At 39.3% G+C, this 18,448-nt stretch overlaps 2 protein-coding genes across 2 annotated transcripts; both read left to right on the top strand.

Moving 5' to 3' along the window:
* Positions 1-203: 203 nt before the first annotated feature.
* LOC129774511 (uncharacterized protein K02A2.6-like) lies at positions 204-2,602 on the top strand. Its single transcript, XM_055778262.1, has 4 exons — positions 204-222; positions 794-1,199; positions 1,261-1,440; positions 1,493-2,602. The coding sequence occupies exons 1-4, from the start codon at positions 204-206 to the stop codon at positions 2,589-2,591; spliced, it is 1,704 nt and encodes a 567-aa protein (XP_055634237.1). The 3' UTR covers positions 2,592-2,602.
* A 138-nt stretch (positions 2,603-2,740) lies between these two features.
* LOC129774512 (uncharacterized protein K02A2.6-like) lies at positions 2,741-5,616 on the top strand. Its single transcript, XM_055778263.1, has 2 exons — positions 2,741-3,859; positions 5,575-5,616. Exons 1-2 carry the CDS (start codon positions 2,741-2,743, stop codon positions 5,614-5,616), a joined length of 1,161 nt encoding a protein of 386 aa, XP_055634238.1.
* Positions 5,617-18,448: the final 12,832 nt, after the last annotated feature.

Here is an 18,448-nt window from a genome sequence, read left to right on the forward strand (position 1 = left end):
TACAGCAGGAATAACGAATTGAAATTATTATGATTGATCAACGAAAACTCCTCATAGTGTGCAACCAGAGCGGACCATATGCTATTAACCATGGCGATATGGCTCTATGGCATATGCAGACATATTGAACCATGTGTCAATCAGTTGTACAGGGTGTTCAATAAGTTCGAATACAACTTTTCATCGTTGTGTAGGTGCGCACCATGTGCTTCCTGTGTATTGGTATTGGTGTCAGCTTTAGCATCATATATACACTCTGTCCAACTTCTATAAAACCACTCTGATTGAAGTTCGTTGCAACACAAACTGTTAGAATTTCAGCAAGATACATTCATACATTGTTGAATGCGTAGAATAAAGTCTATTTAACGTCAATTTCGTTCAAAAGAGTTGTTTGTTTATTTATTATTGTGCTAAAATATGCTTATTTCAGTTGTCCAATTGCTATAAGACCATTTCAAAATTGATAAGTGTTGGGTAGCCCCCCCACCGATTATACCACAACGGCTCGTCAACTGACAGTAGTCAGGTTTGACAGATGCCACGACGGATGGGTCGGCGGCAAGACAACCGTCATCTTCTTCATTGTTAGTCACGAGTTTGCAATAGCACCAGGTACACATAGTTTTATTCGTTATCAATGTTTAATAAACTTCTTTTAATTTGTTGTTTGTGAATTACGCGTTTCACTCCAACGCCGAAACACAACAGTTGGCGACGAGGAGGTGGAAGTTTTCGAGGAGAAATCGTGCGTGATAGTCCGGAAAAAGTACTCGCGAAAAACGTGGTCAAGAGAACAATGCCCATCATCTACAGCAGCAGCAGCCGCAGCAGCAGCAACCACCAAACATCCAGGAACTGCAAATTCTTTCCAACCAGCAGCTGCTAATGACGCAAATTCTCCAGCAACAAAGCGCCACGCAGCTTGCCATCCGCAATCTTTCCTACGACGAAAGGGTGCTGGACTCGCTTTCGAGCAACATGGCGGAGTTCGTGTATGACAAAGACAATGGACACACGTTCGACGCATGGTTTTCCAGGTATGTCGACCTTTTTGACAAGGATGCCCGGAAGCTCGATGACGCAGCGAAAGTGCGATTGCTCCTGCGAAAGCTTAGCCCACCCGACCACGAGCGCTACAATAGCTTCATTCTGCCGAGGCTCGCTCGTGAATTTACGTTCACAGAGACCGTCGATAGGTTAAAGTCACTATTCGGAGCGACAGTTTCCATCTTCTGCCGACGATTCAACTGTCTCCAGCTCATACCTGGCATACTCGTGCAAGGTGAACAAGGCATGTGTTGATTCCAAACTTCCGGAATTAACTGAAGAGCAGTTCAAATGCCTTATTTACGTCTGTGGTCTGAAGTCAAATCAAGATGCCGAAGTTAGAATGCATCTCATCAACAAGCTGAACGAGAACGTCAATCTGACGCTACAGCAAGTCGTGGATAAGTGTAACAGCCTCATCAACCTGAAACACGACACCTAGGAAGAAGAAGAAGCAACCATCGACAAAGACGGTGACGATCCGAAACATCATCCAGGGTCGGAAATTCTTCAAGCTTCAGGTCAACAACGTACCCCTTCGCTTTCAATTGGACACAGGGTCCGATATTTCGATAATTTCGCACCGATCGTGGATCAAACTCGGTCGTCCCCACACGAAACCAACGGTTTGTACCGCGCGAACAGCTTCCGGAGAGCCACTCGATCTTGTTGCCGAGATGTGGTGTAACATTTCCCTCAATGGAGTCACAAAAGGGGGTAAGTGTTTCGTCGCCGCTCCTAACGTCAGTCTCGACATTCTAGGAATTGACTGGATGGATTTGTTTGGGTTGTGGAACCAGCCAATCACATCGTTCTGCAACCAGGTCAGCGCTCAACCAAATCAGTCGCTGGCTACCCTCCAAGCTCAGTTCCCCGAAGGTTTCACTAACGAGATGGGCCTCTGCAAGAAGGCTCCCGTCAAGCTGGTCCTGAAAGGCGATCCGAAACCAGTTTTCAAGCCGAAGCGTCCGGTAGCGTACTGCATGGAAGGTGTGGTAGAGGACGAGATTTGTCGCTTAGAGAATCTGGGCATTTTGAAGAAGGTGGATTTCGCTGAATGGGCAGCACCAATCGTAGTGGTCCGGAAACCCAATGGCACCGTCCGGATTTGTGCTGATTTTTCGACTGGCTTGAACACCGTACTCGAGCCGAATCAGTACCCTCTACCGCTACCCGAAGATATATTCGCCAAAATGTCCGGATGTCGGGTGTTTAGCCACATCGACCTTTCTGATGCCTACTTACAGGTCGAGGTCGATCCGGAGAGTCAACCGCTGCTCACCATAAACACCCACAAAGGCCTCTTTCAATTCACCCGCTTGTCGCCCGGCATCAAATCTGCCCCAGGCGCATTCCAACAGCTGATGGACACGATGCTCGCTGGTTTACCGTGTACCGTAGGTTATTTGGATGACATCGTAGTGGGAGGTCGAACGGAAGAGGAACATCGGCGCAACCTTTTTCTTGTGTTGCAACGACTGCAAGCATTCGGCTTCACTGTCCGCATAGAGAAATGCAGCTTTCACATGCGGCAACAATGAAATATCTCGGACAGATCCTCGATGGCGATGGAATTCGTCCAGATCCGGACAGGATTGCTCCGATTGTCAACATTCCAGCTTCGCACGACGTCACCGCGTTGCGCGCATACCTTGGCGCAGTAAACTACTATGGCAAGTACGTTCCAGAGATGCGCTCCCTTCGACATCCCATGGATCAGTTGCTGAAGGCAGGAGAAAAGTTCGAATGGTCACCAGCTTGCCAGAAGTCGTTCGACCGTTTTCGAGAAATTCGTCAGTCACCGCTTCTGTTGACGCACTACAACCCGAAACTTGAATTAGTTGTGTCGGCAGATGCTTCCTCCGTTGGTCTGGGTGCCCGGATCGCACACAAATTTCCGGATGGCACCGTGAAAGCCATTTGCCACGCTTCGCGCAGTTTGACAGCAGCGGAGAGTAATTACAGCCAGATCAAAAAGGAGGGCTTGGCTTTAATATTTGCCGTGACCAAATTCCACCGGATGATATTCGAACGGCGTTTCGTGCTCGAGACCGACCACAAGCCTTTACTCGCCATATTCGGGTCGAAAAAGGGCATCCCCACGTACACCGCCAACCGGCTCCAGAGATGGGCGTTGACACTGCTTCTCTACGATTTCGACATACACTACGTGTCGACAGATGCTTTCGGACACGCGGACATCCTGTCCCGCCTTATCAATCGCCATGTTCGTCCGGAAGAGGACTATGTTATAGCCAACATCGAGTTCGAGAGCACCATCCGCAGCATCATGAAACAATCCCTGGAAGCCCTACCAGTTTCATTCAAGACCGTTCAAGCCAAAACCCGCATAGATGAAACCCTGCAACAGGTGATCAAGCACGTCAACACCACGTGGCCTACCAAGAAAACAAGCATCACAGATCCGCACATTCAAGAGTTCTTCCAGCGTCGCGAGTCCTTCTCCATCACCGCTGGCTGCTTGATGTACGGCGAACGTTTGGTGTTACCATCCGTTCTCCGAAAGAAGGTTCTCGTGGAGCTGCACAAAGGTTATCCCGGTATCGAGCGTATGCGGTCCCTTGCTCGACAGTACGTCTACTGGCCCCATATCGATAAGGACATCGAAAGGCTGGTGCAAACGTGCAACGAATGTTCGAGTGTGGCGAAAACGGATCGTAAAACCAACCTCGAGTCGTGGCCAGTCCCGGAGAAACCCTGGCAACGACTTCATCTCGACTACGCCGGTCCTATGGATGGGTGGTACTTTCTGATCCTAGTGGACGCCTACACCAAATGGCCGGAGGTGGTCAGAACAAAAGACATCACTTCTGCAGCGACAATTCGCATTCTCCGTGACATTTCCGCCAGATTCGGGTCCCCGGAGACACTGGTCAACAGGATTCAAGTCTGGAGAGCGAGCCCACCAGTCCAAAAAATTAAGTTTCGGGTCCATAATCCATTGTTTAGTTTCCTTGCCAGTATGAATAGTAGCTGGAATATAAATTTTTTGTGACGATATGATTCCAGAACATGTATGTAATCCTTGAATGATGTGAAAGCTATCGTGAGCTTTCCGGTTGCACAGAATTCCGCCCAAACCATACACGAGCCTCCACCAAAATTCCTGGTTGAAAAATACTGATCCTTCTTCCGTAAATCACGCCAGTGTGGTATCCCAGATTTAATGTGTAGTGGGAATGACAGTTCGAGTGTGTTTGATTACTACATGAAGAATAAATAGCTATCGGTTTTTGAGCAATTGATAGTGTTGAATGCTGTTGTTTTTCGGATTATCACAGCCAGTACCCATTGAAACCATCATGTAAAATCTAGTCCGCTTTTGCCTCTTCCACGGCCAATGTCCAGCCCGGAATTCTTCAGCCTCGGAACTGCGTAATTATTAACGAAGTTAATAATCTCGCTAGTCATGCCAATTTCTCTTGTACTTACATCGATCTTATATTCAAACATTCATGAGCGAACTATTCAATTTTTTATACTAACATTCCTTCCATTCTCCTGGTGACTGTAAGGACGTGGCCGGCGTCTTTATTGACTATTTAAAGCTCAAATCACCGAAACTTGCACATTTAGAATAATTTGCTAGTCCCAAGCGTCATTCAGTGTGTTCTTTGTGCAATTTCGCTGGTTCAGATCAATCACGAAGAGCAACTACGAAGTGTACAGTCTACCCAAGCTCAAGCTCAAGCTCAATAATCCACTACATAGAGGATGTATTGTTATTCAAGGCAAAAATAATCGAACTAATAAAAATTTTCATTTTAGGGGACTAAATGCTATTTTTTTCAAATCACAAGGGCCCAATTGACATTTTGGCAGCTTCTGAAATTTCAGAAATTTCACCTTTAACAGCCCGAGCGCAGTTCAAGTCAAGTCGCTTGCCGGGTTTTTGTGGTTGCAAGACCAAAAAAACCTCCACCGAAAGACTTTGCTATTTGGGTAAAAAAAAATTCAAAAAGAAAAACTCAAAAAAAAAACCGAAAGCATGAGTCTTTCGGGTGTGTTAATATGTGGGTGTCTTGGCTAAAAATTAGTCGCCGAATCACATTCAGCGGACCAGGGAACCAGTTTCGGATTGATCACGGTGTTTCGGCGAGAGCCAAGGAAGAACTCAAAAAAAAAAGAATAAAAACACAATTTATTCTTTCACACTTTATTCACTCCATTCTACAAAATAATTACACTTGAACTATAATTTAAAACACTAAACTAAACACAAAAACACAGCTCATCTGAAAAAAACAATAAGGATTAGTTATTTAAATGAATTGTTACTTACCTCAGTTATTGTCCAAGAGCTCCAAATGGAACACAATTACCTGAAAAGTAAATTGGAAATCAAAGGTATTATTGCAAACAATCAACTTACCTTAAAAGGTGATATCCAAACAATAACAATTCACCAGAGAACAAACTGACTTTTCTAGAAAGGTATAAGACAGGGACAGAAAAATTCTATTGCTATAATATAAGGTCTATTGTGTATATCGAACATTCTAGAACAACCTGAGCAAATATACCACCCACAATAGAATTCACTAGAGCGTGTATCATATAAATAGGGCACGTATTGTACAGAGCATCATTCGTTAATAAACCATCGTAGAGTGTAGTCTGACGGACTTCTGCAAATTTAAATTCGGAAGAAGGAAATTCTATACGCTGTCCGGTTAACTTTTTCTCCGTCTAAAAGTGAAGTTCGGCATAGCAAGAAGTACTGGCGGAAACAACCGGTGAAATAAAACACGCGAGTTTACACTTTAAATTTTAGGTTAAACGATAGAACGAACTGTACTTGGGAAATATACTTTATTGAATGAGAGCACACGTAGAGACGTCGGTTAATCGTTCGATTAATTCAAATAATCGAATATCTGAAATTATAATCGATTAATTTTGTATCGAATACTTTGAAATCAAAATATGAATACATCGAATAATTGTCACTGTAATCGCATTTAATGAAAGAAGGAATCTTTCTAAAGATTAATGCATTTTTAGGCTAAGAATTAGACTATATAATTTTTTTGACGTGGGACTACGTCTAACCGGAATATATGGGTGGTAAAATGGAAACCTAAACACAGAACATAAAGGAAAATATGAAAGATTTCGAATGCTTATAACTCGAACATTTCTGACTGGATCGGAAAGATGTTTGCATCAATTAATAGGGAATATTTCTACGCGTTTTTTGCAATTAATAAAATGTTATTTTTCATTAGATAAACAATTGAATAACTGTAAAATGTTATGCGTTATCTAAACGCCTTAACTGTCTCGTTTCGATTGGCCCGATTTACGGTTTCTCCAACACAGCCATCAAAACTAAGCAGCCTTGGGGAAATCGACATTGCAAATACATGAAAGTAAGGGGACTTTTGTTTTCACCGAAATGTGTTCCCTAACACGGACTTCAAAACCAAGCAGCGTTGGAGAAATCGGCATCGCAAACACTCGGAGAAATCGGCATCGCAAACACATGAAAGTAGGGGGAGTTTTTGGTTCCACCGAAATGTGTTCCCTAACAGAGTTTTCAAAACCAAGGTGCCTGAAGGAAATTGGCACTGCAAATTCATGCAAGTCGGGGGCATTTCTTTTCCGACTGAAATGTGTTTCTGGGGAAATCGGCATTGCAAAATACATGCAAGTCGGCAGCATTTTTGTTTCGACTGAAATGTGTTTGCCTAACACAGATTTCAAATCCAAGGTTTCTAGGGAAATCGGCTTTGCAAATAAATGCAAACTGCAAGTACTTTTGTACTCGCTTGCCTATGTGCAGACTACAATATGTTTCCCTAACACGGTCGTCTAATCTTAGGAACCTGCAAAAATCGTGCAGACACTAGAAGCGAATGAACTTTCAGGTTTGAAGCAAATTCGCGGTCGAGAAGTACGTACACTTGATAGATGCAAACTTCAGAGGGAAAATTAAAATAAAATAATCTTTTGATTATTCTTCTGTTCACATATTTTGTCCTAGGCATCATACCAAACATAAAAGGACTGTCATTTAATTAACTTGTAACGAAGAACGTAATCTATCACAATGCATGAATTGACCTTACATGTTCTTTCTTTTTACTTACAAAGCAAATAAATTTAATTTAATTGAATCAATACAAACAAGTGATTGCTAAGCTAAGGTAGTCCCACGTGAACCTTGCGGTTATATCATAGATATAACCCACCCATTTTTTATCCAACATTTTTTATCATTTTTCACCATCTAACATCGACAACCCTATGGACCACGCGACCAGAATGACAACGTGATACGTGATTATTTCAAGAAATAAACATTCGTTCGATTAATCGAATATTGAAAGACAATTAGGGGCTGTCCACATACCACGTGGACAGAAAAAGCACGATTTTAAACTCCCCCCTCCCCCTCCGTGGACAAGCGTGGACATTTTCATATCCCTCCCCCTGTTGTCCACGTGGACATTTTTGTTGATTTTATTAGAATAATTCGGGAAATAACTGAATTGCGCATGAATGAAATTTTAATTCCATTTAAGTTTATTTTGTTTCAAATTTTACTTGCTGAACCCTGCCACGTTTGCCGTGGCTCATTATAATGAGAGAAATATTTAGTAAATATAACGAATTTTTTGGTAAATACTACCAATCTATAGTCATTTTTGACCGTACTAATAAACACATATGTCAAGCAGAACCATGATTCGGAAGCCCAATATCGGCTACATTTTCTCGCCGAAAATGCACGTATCAGAATTATATTCTTATTATACCTCCGTATTGCCTTATGGGAACAATGAAAATGGTTAATACGCGCTTTTCTCACCAATTTTCAGATATGACAATATCCAAGCTTACTAATGTTATCGAGTAAAATATACTAATCTCTGGTAGGGATGCGGGTTTGTTGACAATATGTACAACAAATTTGTACATTCTACTAATTTTGCATTACCAAATGTATTTAGTAGTTTTCGACCGAGGATTTTTCTAAGGGTAGTGTTTTATTACAGAAAAATGAGTAGTAAAACAAAGCAAATATTCCATATGAGTTTAATTTTGAAATACTTGTATGTTCTTTGTTCTTTGTTTTTAAAAGGCTTCAAACTTTGCAGTTCACTCGCCTCTAATTAAAATACTTATAATACTTTGTTTTTCTATTATCTTAAGGTGAAGGTGGAAGCTAGCCATTGTAGTAGTATAGGTAAACCCACGTGTAAAAATGGGGTAATAGTGTTTGTGAGAGAATAGCGAAGCACATGTAAATAGATCAATTCACTTATCAGACTGTGTGGCGCTTCATTGACACTGACAATACTGATTATACGCGAGCGTAACATGAGCAAATTTATAACACATGCGAATTGGGCCTCTTTTGATATTAACAAGTTCTTCCGCATGCTGATAATTCCTTCATATTTTCCTTCGTTGGTCGTATTGTTTTCACATATTCACGTTGGAGAGCCTTAACTCTTCTCTTCGTTGGCCGAGACATTTTGATTGAATGTAGTACTTTTCCGTTTATTGTTTTTGAAAGCATAGGCAGCCGTGGCAGTGTTCCGAGCTCTGCAATACAATTTTCTTACCCAATGTTAAAGTTGCTAAAACTTACATTATAGACCCATTAAACGTAAAAATAATGATTGTATTGATATATACACAATTTTATTCTATTGATTTTCATGATATGAAACGCTATGACTCAGGAATAACATTTTATTGAGTGGTTTTGATAGATGTTTCGATGATGTTGTCTGGCATCAGTGTCGAAAAAATAACGATGCTTTCACCAATACAAACAAAACCATTGTCGAAGATTGAAAAATGAAAATTTAACTTTCAGAGCACTTGCTCGAGTTTTCCGACGTTGTTCACTATACAGTGCGACAGCAGATGAAAATTTAATATCTTGTGAGTAATCGATTAGAGTTTGGCTGATATTACTTCATGGGAAGTGTGCGAAAATGATAATTTTCTCCACACTGTTTCGCAAAATTATTGATTTTCGGGCGAAGGGTGAGGGAGGGAGATGAAAGAAATGAGCGCCATTGTGGCAGCCATTTGTGGCTAGCTTCCACCTTCACCTTAAAGGCTATCTGCTATCTGGTTTGTCAACACGGAAACGCACAATATCCAGTTGAGCAATCCGCATCCGAAAATAAATTACAAAATTTCAAGGATTGAACTTGAGCAAAGCCAATCGAATAAAATTAAATAGATTTAAAATTTGACGAATGCATTATTTTATAACAGAGTTACAGCGTTTCAAAGATCACTCAAAACATTTTCGACATTTCGCCACAGGAAATGTCGGTTCATTCACACAATCAATTCACTTTTAGTCATCAGCGCAATAGAAACCTTTTCCGCAATTATTTCAAAGGGTACTAATACCTTATTAAAAATATTTTCAATATCTATATATATTTTTTGACGTAGAACTATGTCTTTCATTAAGGGTGCCAAATCAGAAAATAGGTCACGTTTTTATGAAATAAAGTTAACGTTAATAACTAATTTTGCCGCGAAAGGATTTTGGCGATTTGCATACTAAACGAATCGGAAATTCCGTAAGATTTGTTTAATATGCTATACATTAGAATTCCCTGGTATGTAAATGGTTAAAAATCATGAAAACTTTTAGCGTTTTCATTTTCCCATACATTTGTTCTGTCCATTTGTGTGCTTTCCCGAACAGAGCAGTCAGTAACGAGCAACTTATCGACGACCAACGGAGGGGAAGTCGTAGGATTTCAAGTCTTCGTGAACAAAGAAAAAGTAGAAGAATGAAGGGGAATTTTTGCTTAGAGTATAAACAGTGGATCTAGCTGAGGCTAACTTTCACAACTTAAAGATGTAGAACCCTAGGTTGATCACTTGATATGTAGTACTTTATTATAATGTAAACCAAATTAAGAAATAAAAAGAATTTAAGTGAAAAAAAAACAGAAAGTGGGTTATATCTATGGTATAACCGCAATGGTGACGTAGGACTACCGTTGATTCAGTGATCCTTTGTTTGAAGTTGAATCTGAATCCATTCTGAATGAATGAATAAATGAATATTTGGGGGACTTCGAAAATGAGAGCGTTACGTTGGAGGTACAAGGTTTTATGCATCCAATATTGGATACGAAAATATCCTACTGATGGGGAAGAATAATCTTCAGAAGCTATCCTGTTAATTGCGATTGATTAAAAAATCACAAAACCAAATGTATTTGGTCACAGTGTTACATGGATAGCAAACATTCAAATAAACTCTTTCACATGAATGTAATTTTAAATTCCCACAGGAACTGGCAGATTATTTTCCGGATCTTTCTCGATGCTGAATAGCATCCAAACGGAAAGAATTCCGCGCGTGTATCTGTGTGTGTGTGTGTGTGTGTGTGTAGCGGCTGCTTCGAGATCTTCCCGGGGAACCGTTTGTGGCATCACTCTCCTCCTGATGGATTCATGTCTGGCCTAAGGTGCACAAACAGGCTCTTGGTGACACCGTTTATCCGCGCTTTCATTATAAACGAAGAGCTTCACCACAACAGCGACAACAAGCTCCAATCGCTGTTCAATTAGAACTGAGTGGATTTCCGAGCGGCGCTCGCTTATATACCGATTGGTGATTTCAATAGCCTGTTTTGAAAGCAATTTTAAGACTATTGAAACAAGTTTTTGGATCAAAAAGTAACAAGTATAGAACGCGTAGACATTTTATCTTTCGGATGAAGTGTTTATTATACCATTTCGTTCAGTTGTTTAGGAGCTATTAACGCTCAAAATCTCGGTCTCCGGCGTAACGCTTTCGTTTTCGAAACTTTGATTTTACACCCCGGTATAGAAATGAAAGACGTAGTCCTACGTCAAAAAAAAGGGCTAACTTTCATTCGGCATCGGACTGTTGAGTAATACAGTTCACTTTCGCTGCGCTTCAATCTAAGATTGGACCCCACCAGTGGTAATCCAACTTGGATATCGTCGTGTGGTTTTATCAGTTCGTTTTTGGCGTTATTCGTATCGTGTGTTTTTCTTTCCGCGTCATAAATTGGACACAAAAAGAAGAGGAAGGCAGGCTCGAGCGCAAAAAACGAACGTATTGCCAGGGGCAATAAAATTTCGAGGTAAGCGTCATCTAATGATGCACGCTATGTTGGTGCAGTGAAAAGCGCTCGCACTGAACGAGCCTTCGCGAGTGTGACACCGCATCGAACAACAGCGAAGTAGGCGATTTCGGCGCGTCGGTCGAACATGTAAACGCCGTTACCCAGGCAGCAACCAAATCAAGCTCTCCCCACTGGTGGTGAAGGCGGTCGCTCTTGACAAACTCATCAGCGAATTCGCATCGAAGGGTGTTACAGCAGGGTACAAGCTTCTTCTTCTTCTTGAATGGCGTTAACGTTCCCTGTGGAACTTTTGCCGTCTCAACGTATTCATTAACTAGCGTCGTTCATTAATACTTGGTTGAGATTTCTATGCCGAATAACACGCCTTGAATGTACTCTAGAGTGGCAAGCTCTAGAATACGCGTGACCACAGTGCAAGCCGGAAGAATTTTCTTTGACGAAAAATCTCCCAACCAGAACGGGAATCGAACCCGAACACCCGGCATGATAGTGTGGGACGCTAACCACTCGGCCACGAGTGCACAAGCTGTGTGGCATAATTCAGTCTTTTTTCAAGCAGTTAACATTGTTTGTTTTCCGTCATCATAAGGGCTTCGTTGGTGCCTTTGAGGATGCATCAATGCATTAAACTGACGTTATGGCGAAGACGTTAAGATTGTGCGCCAAAGCGTTATAGAATGATATCCGAAGATATAAACAAGCGACTTATATAAAATAACAGCGTAGTTCTACGTCAACAATGCGGTCGTATCTTGGACACAACCTCCTGTAATTTTTTATTTTTCAACTGCTTATTGACCATCCTGCATTGAGTGTCTAGATAGCTTCCAAAATGCTCGTGGAAAAAAACATCAGAAAACTCACGACTCAATAATTTTTTACTAATCTTGCACGATAAGTTATTAGTATTGCTCTTTAGTTTTCCTCCACTTAAATCCTTATTAAAACGTCACAGTTTACCGGAGAGCAATTCAACGCCAAATTAATCCTCCGCTGCCCCGATCCTCCCCATTTTATTGAAATTTTGTTCATTTTTTTCCAAAAATGGCCCTGAAGCCTGTTGCCCGATTGAAACTTTTTTTTTGAGAAACTCATTAACCTTCTATTATTTTTTTTATAAATGTTCAAACTATTGAGAAAACTTCCTCATAAATTGAATAAAATATCGAAAACTATTATATCTGTTTAAAATAATATTATTATATATAGGTTATTAGGTAGCTGATCCGAAAAATTTGAAGAGATAGGGGATCATAAAAAATCTTCCACGCTGATGATCAAATCTTAACTACGAAAGAATTATTGAACTTTTCCTTGAGACCGGTTTTTTGCCTTAAAATGATTGAACTGAAAATTCAAAAAGTGCGCACGATGCTTTCATTTGAGAAAAATTTGCATAAAATTATGTTGTGAACACATTTAAATTAGTGGAAGATAACAAGAAGGATTATAGTGTGGTGTCAAGGAAGGAACTGTAGAGTGGTTGGAGAGCTTCAATTTGGCTGATAGAAACAATCCAGTTTATCATGCATTTTTGTAAAATTAATTAAATACACAAAATTTGAAGTTGGTTCCTTACATTTAAAAGTTGATCCTGGGTTCTATTAATTTGAAAGTTTTACAATTGCATTTTATGCAAAATTTTCTTATCTTTCAAATGAACAGTATAATTATTCCAAGGAGCGTACTTTCTAAATTAGAGCCAGTTCAAGAAATAAAAATAGACTTAACAAAAATTCAACAATGTCCTAGTTGAGAATTGACTACATGCGTAGGATTTTTTCATTAAATATGATCCTCTATCACCTCCTGAAATATTCTATAATTTATCAGAACACTGGCTCAATTGTTTTAAGTTGACGACTAGTGATGCATAGACAATCTCCTGCAAATGTAAATATTTATTCCTAGAAATTAATGAAAATACTTTGGAAAAATGATTTTACACGCAATTCTGTATGAAAAACTATACAGACGTTATTATCATATATTGTTCTCGAGAAATAACAAAACGTATAGAAAATTATATTTGATAAAAATCATTTACGCATATCATGGAATCTCAACCATTATGGAATCGTTTAATTTTTATAGTTTTGGCTATAAGGGCTATGCATACCCCGTAACTATAAAAGTTCAATCATAGGAAATAGTTGGTCATTCACAATTTACGCGAGATATTTTAATAATACAGATTTCACTGAAGAAGATCCATGATATGAGAGAAAATATACAGTGACTCAAATCCGTAATCGTACCCCACCATGCAGATCTCTTTTCCCTTCTTTTGAAAATCGAAAACAAACTTTCGGAACATTCTGTTTAGATAAAATCATAGTGTCATATGGGAGTTAAAAGGTTTGCTATCTGTGTTCATAATAATGGTTTTTATTTCTCTAAAAATGGCGAATGTCTGTGCTAATGTATGAAAATTGACTCAAACTCATAATCGTACGCTGGTTGAAATCTCAAATCGATTTCGAAAGGGTTGGCCAATTTCCGAATTCCATCATTAGTGTGGTATTCCTTGTTCATTGCAACTATTTTTAGCTGTCTTTAGCTGAATCTACGAGTTTTTTTCTGAATTGGAAGGAATATTCATCAATTTTACATCGAGCGGTTTTTAAAAACGTTACTTTTAGAAATTTAATGGTTTCAAAATTTTCTACACAGATAACTTCCTCAGTTTTTCACTGAGATTGATGTCGGAAGATTGTGGAGGAATATCAATAACTTTTGAGCAATTGTAATGTAACCATGTACGAACTTTATATGTCTTGAGCTCTTGGCATAACTTGAATCCACTATTCCATCACATTTTGTTGACACTTGGCTTCATATTTCCCTTCAGGATGGTCAAGTAAACATTTTGATCCATTACACCAAAAAACCAAATTGAGCAAACAAAAAGTTTGTAATGTACCTAGGAAGGGCAGCTTGAATGCCCGCGCACAGAGGGACAAACCGTTTCTCAGCAAAAAAAAATCAGTAACTCCAATTTGATTATTCCAAACAGCATGGAACACATCAATGTCTTACTGGTAAGATGTTATTTCCATATATGGGTCCTAATTTGATATTTTTGGCTCCGATGGTTTTCGTTTCGTATGAAGGAGGCCAACGATGAATTAAACGTGAATAAATCTGAAAGCAACATTTAAACATGGTAGTGGTGGAGGGATGTTATGAGGGTGTATGTATGAGCAATTTGATTATCATCAATGGTGTATTGGATTAGAATGTTTACGTGAACATCCTGAAGGAAAATATGAATCAAATTGTCAACAAAAATGTGATGGAATCGAGGAATCAAGTTTTGCCAAGACAATGGCCCAGAGCTCAAGACATATGAAGTTCGCACATGGTTACATTACAATTGCTCAAAAGTTATTGATATTCCTCCACAATCTTCCGAAATCAATCCCAGTAAAAAACTGAGGAAGTTATCTGTGTAGGAAATTTAGAAACCATTAAATTTCTAAAAATAACAATTTTAAAAACCACTTGATGAAAAATTGATGAATATTCCTTCCGAATACATAAAAAACTCGTAGATATGGCTAACGACAGCTAAAAATGACTGCAATGAACAAGGGATACCATACTAATGATGGAATTCGGAAATTGGCCAACCCCTTCGAAATTGACTTGAGATTTCAACCAGCGTGCGATTATGAGTTTGAGTCAATTTTCATGCATTAGCACACACATTCGCCATTTTTAGAGAAATAAAAACTATTATTCTGAAAACAGATAGCAAACCTTTTAATTCCCATATGACACTATGATTTTATCTAAATAGAATGTTCCGAAAGCTTGTTTGCGATTTTCAAAAGAAGGGAAAATAAATCTGCATGGTGGGGTACGACTACGGATTTGAGTCACTGTATGAACGTTTGACTGGGCAGCACTCTCAGGCTTCTCAATCCGTTTATTGATAAATACGGAGAGAAAATTCTTCCTGTCCACGTGGACTCAGTCTATACCCCCTCCCACCTCTCCGTGGACAAGAGTGGACATTTTCTTACCCCCTACCCCCCCCTAAAGTTGTCCACGTGGTATGTGGACAGCCCCTTATTCAAATGAATCGAATATTGAAAAATGTCCCAACGATTAATTGATAATCGAATAAATGAAAAATTTAGACATCACTAAGCACACGCTATTTACATAGGGGTATGTCGATTGATTCGACGATTACTCATTAGGGAAGGGGTGCTCGGATGTAACGTGTATACAACAGGAGGTAATCATCGCTTTCACATGCGATATTGTGTTCAGGGGTACGACTAAAACGTCAAATCCCTCATATCGCCAGTGTACCCAATATTGCTGCGGTTCACTGACATTTTGGTTCAATCAATTACTGTTGTTTACAACTCAGTCCGGTTATATAGTCGAATAGTGGCTAACTTTAAACTCCATGTTAAATGTGAACACCTCCATGTGAAACCGAAATATGAAAATCGCTCATGCAGTTAGAATAAAGCAGCGCATTTTTCGATTTCAATCCTAGTCAATGATATGTTGATAAACAAATGACGCCATATTGATTTTGATTTTGGGTAGCCTATATTCAATTGATGTCTAACCCCTGATTGTGTTAAGGCAAGGCGCAAATTGAAACGCATATAGCGCGAGTAACTTGGCGCGATATAGCGCCTGTTTTTGTGGCTAATGAAAACAGATAGAACGGCGCAAATTGGCCAGATGACGCGAGATGGTGAACCGCTCGTGAGACACGACTCGCGCGACGCTGTGGCTGAACCACAGTTTCTCGTGCTGGTCATGCCGGTTGTGGTAGTTGTGTTGGTGAACAATCATATAGCGCCGTGGGTTTGACACTGTATGGCTGTACTGGTCGGGTGATTGTGTTAGTAAATAAATATATCGCGCAACTCTGTGTTAATCAGTCATTGTATGCGAGTGGCATGTCATTTACACCAAACTGCGACTCAATATGCGCTCCACCACGCTACGTTTGTGGCACGTATGAGTCGTGTTGGTAGTCTCGCGTTCGCTTACGAGCGCTATACGCTTCTCAATTTGCGCCTAGCCTAAGGGTCCCTTACACGATAAATAATAATGACATTACTTCAACAGAATGACAATAACAATGATCGTGTAAGGTTGACAAAATTGATATGAGGGGCAATAATGATGCAAATCCGGATTTTCTGATCTCGCTGATCATTACTGTAATAGAGCAGGGACACTATCATTCGAGGTGTCTGGGATACTATGCGACATCTTGGGCCTGATTCTCGAATACACTACGAATACACTTCACGGTGGAAACGGAATGAAACGTATTCGCGATGACAACGGTACGGTGTCCACATCTGGATACGAGATTAGTTTCCCACTAAACTTATCATTATAATATCAAATTATCTTCAGATTAAGTTTTTGTATGAGATTATTATACCACATGAAGAAAACAAAGTTTTCCACTCATATTGAACACCAGTTGGATACGAAGAAGTTAATTTTCATTAATGATTTTTTATTTGTAAAGTGCTCATTCTGCCTGAAAACTCATCTTTATCTTCGACACTTCACTAACTCGTAAAACGTAGTTCAATGGCGTGCCGTTTATTTCGTTTCCACCGTGAAGTGTATTCGAGAATCAGGGCCCTTGTGTCAAAAACTATGTTTGTGAGCCAATTTACTCTCTATCAGATTAGTGAGCCCAAAGCAATTTAAAATTCTTAAAATTTGAATGAAAGTTATTATTTGCTGTTACTTGAATGCTTAAAACACATAGCGTAATCAATTTTCTATAATTTTTCTGAAATCCCTACTAAAACTCAATAGTATAAAATAAAATTACCACCAGAATTAGAATATTTGATGCGAAAAAAAAAAGATTTTCATTTATACTTTTTGATTTTAAAAGTTTGTTTCTTCTACCTGAAAACCCGTTATTATTTTCGATGCAACGATGGAGCACGAAGCTTAAAATGGTAATTCGCGATAGCGACGGTGCAGTGTCGACATATTTTGCCCAAATGAATGGGTGAAGCATACGGGTGAGATACGGTGTCGACATCTACGAAGGTATTAAATGGTAATGAATCAAGCATAAGCTATTGAGATTACTATTGAAAAATACAGTTTTAAATTGTGAATAGACTAATGAATAGAATTTTAAAATGGTTTTAGAATGCTCATTACATATTGTTTTAAATCTTCTTCATCCATCACCGAAAGACATTATATTAACAGATCAAATAGTTGAAATCATAATTAGAAACCATTATTAGGAACAACTTTCGTTCTAGATTTTTTCATTGTTTGCAGAAAACCTTTCAAATTATTGATGTGGATGTTTATTTGATACAATAAAATTGATTTTCATTGATAGTTTTCATTTCGAAAATGTGTATATTTCTCTTACGACTATGAAGGCTAGAGTTGCTGCATTCCTCGAAGCAATAAAAATGATCGTGTAGGGTTGAAGAATAATAATGATGCCGAATGGAGTATGTTTTGCTAGTATTGCCATTACTGATAATGTCGATGCTACTGATCGCAGCCATATGGCACTATTGTCGCTATCTCACTCTATCTACCACCACCGCCCATCTCACTGTCACTCTGCTGAAAAAGTTCATCATCGACATCACGATATGTCAGATGGTGGTAAATTGGTAATTCGCGATGACAGTGGCAAGGTGTCGACGTCTGGTGGCGACTTCAAATTAGGGCCATGATTTGGGTCCCAAACTCGTTAGTGTAATCTCTATCAGATTAGAAGACACGAAGCCGGGTTTTAAATTTTAAAACTTGAATAAAAATGTTCACATCATGTTATTTACTTGAAACACGTATTTCTGACTTTCATTCAACCATGTGGCTATACAATTCCAACATTGTTACTGTTTTTTTTTTATTATAAAATTATAAAATAAATGTCTCCATAAACAATTCTCTTATGAGACTTTTTACCCACCTGCAAACAAAAATGTTTTAAATTTGAATAGAATACTAATTTGATATAGAAAAGCTGATATTTTCATTCATAATTTTATATTTTGAAAACGTTCATTCCAACTGAAAATCAGCTATTCTTTGACGCTCCCCAAAACTAGTAAATGAAGCTCACCGCCGTCAACGCGGATTGCTGTTTCGAAGAAAACAAGTACTTTTGACGTTTGAGATGTTGGCACCAAAAACATGGCGGGTGCCATACAGCTGACTGATCGTGAAAGGGCCGCAGGGGTTGTTTGTTTTGTCATAGCTAGAATACGCCATTTTTGTATTTT

This window comes from Toxorhynchites rutilus, chromosome 3 (genome assembly GCF_029784135.1).
Source record: "Toxorhynchites rutilus septentrionalis strain SRP chromosome 3, ASM2978413v1, whole genome shotgun sequence".
Lineage (NCBI taxonomy): Eukaryota > Metazoa > Arthropoda > Insecta > Diptera > Culicidae > Toxorhynchites > Toxorhynchites rutilus.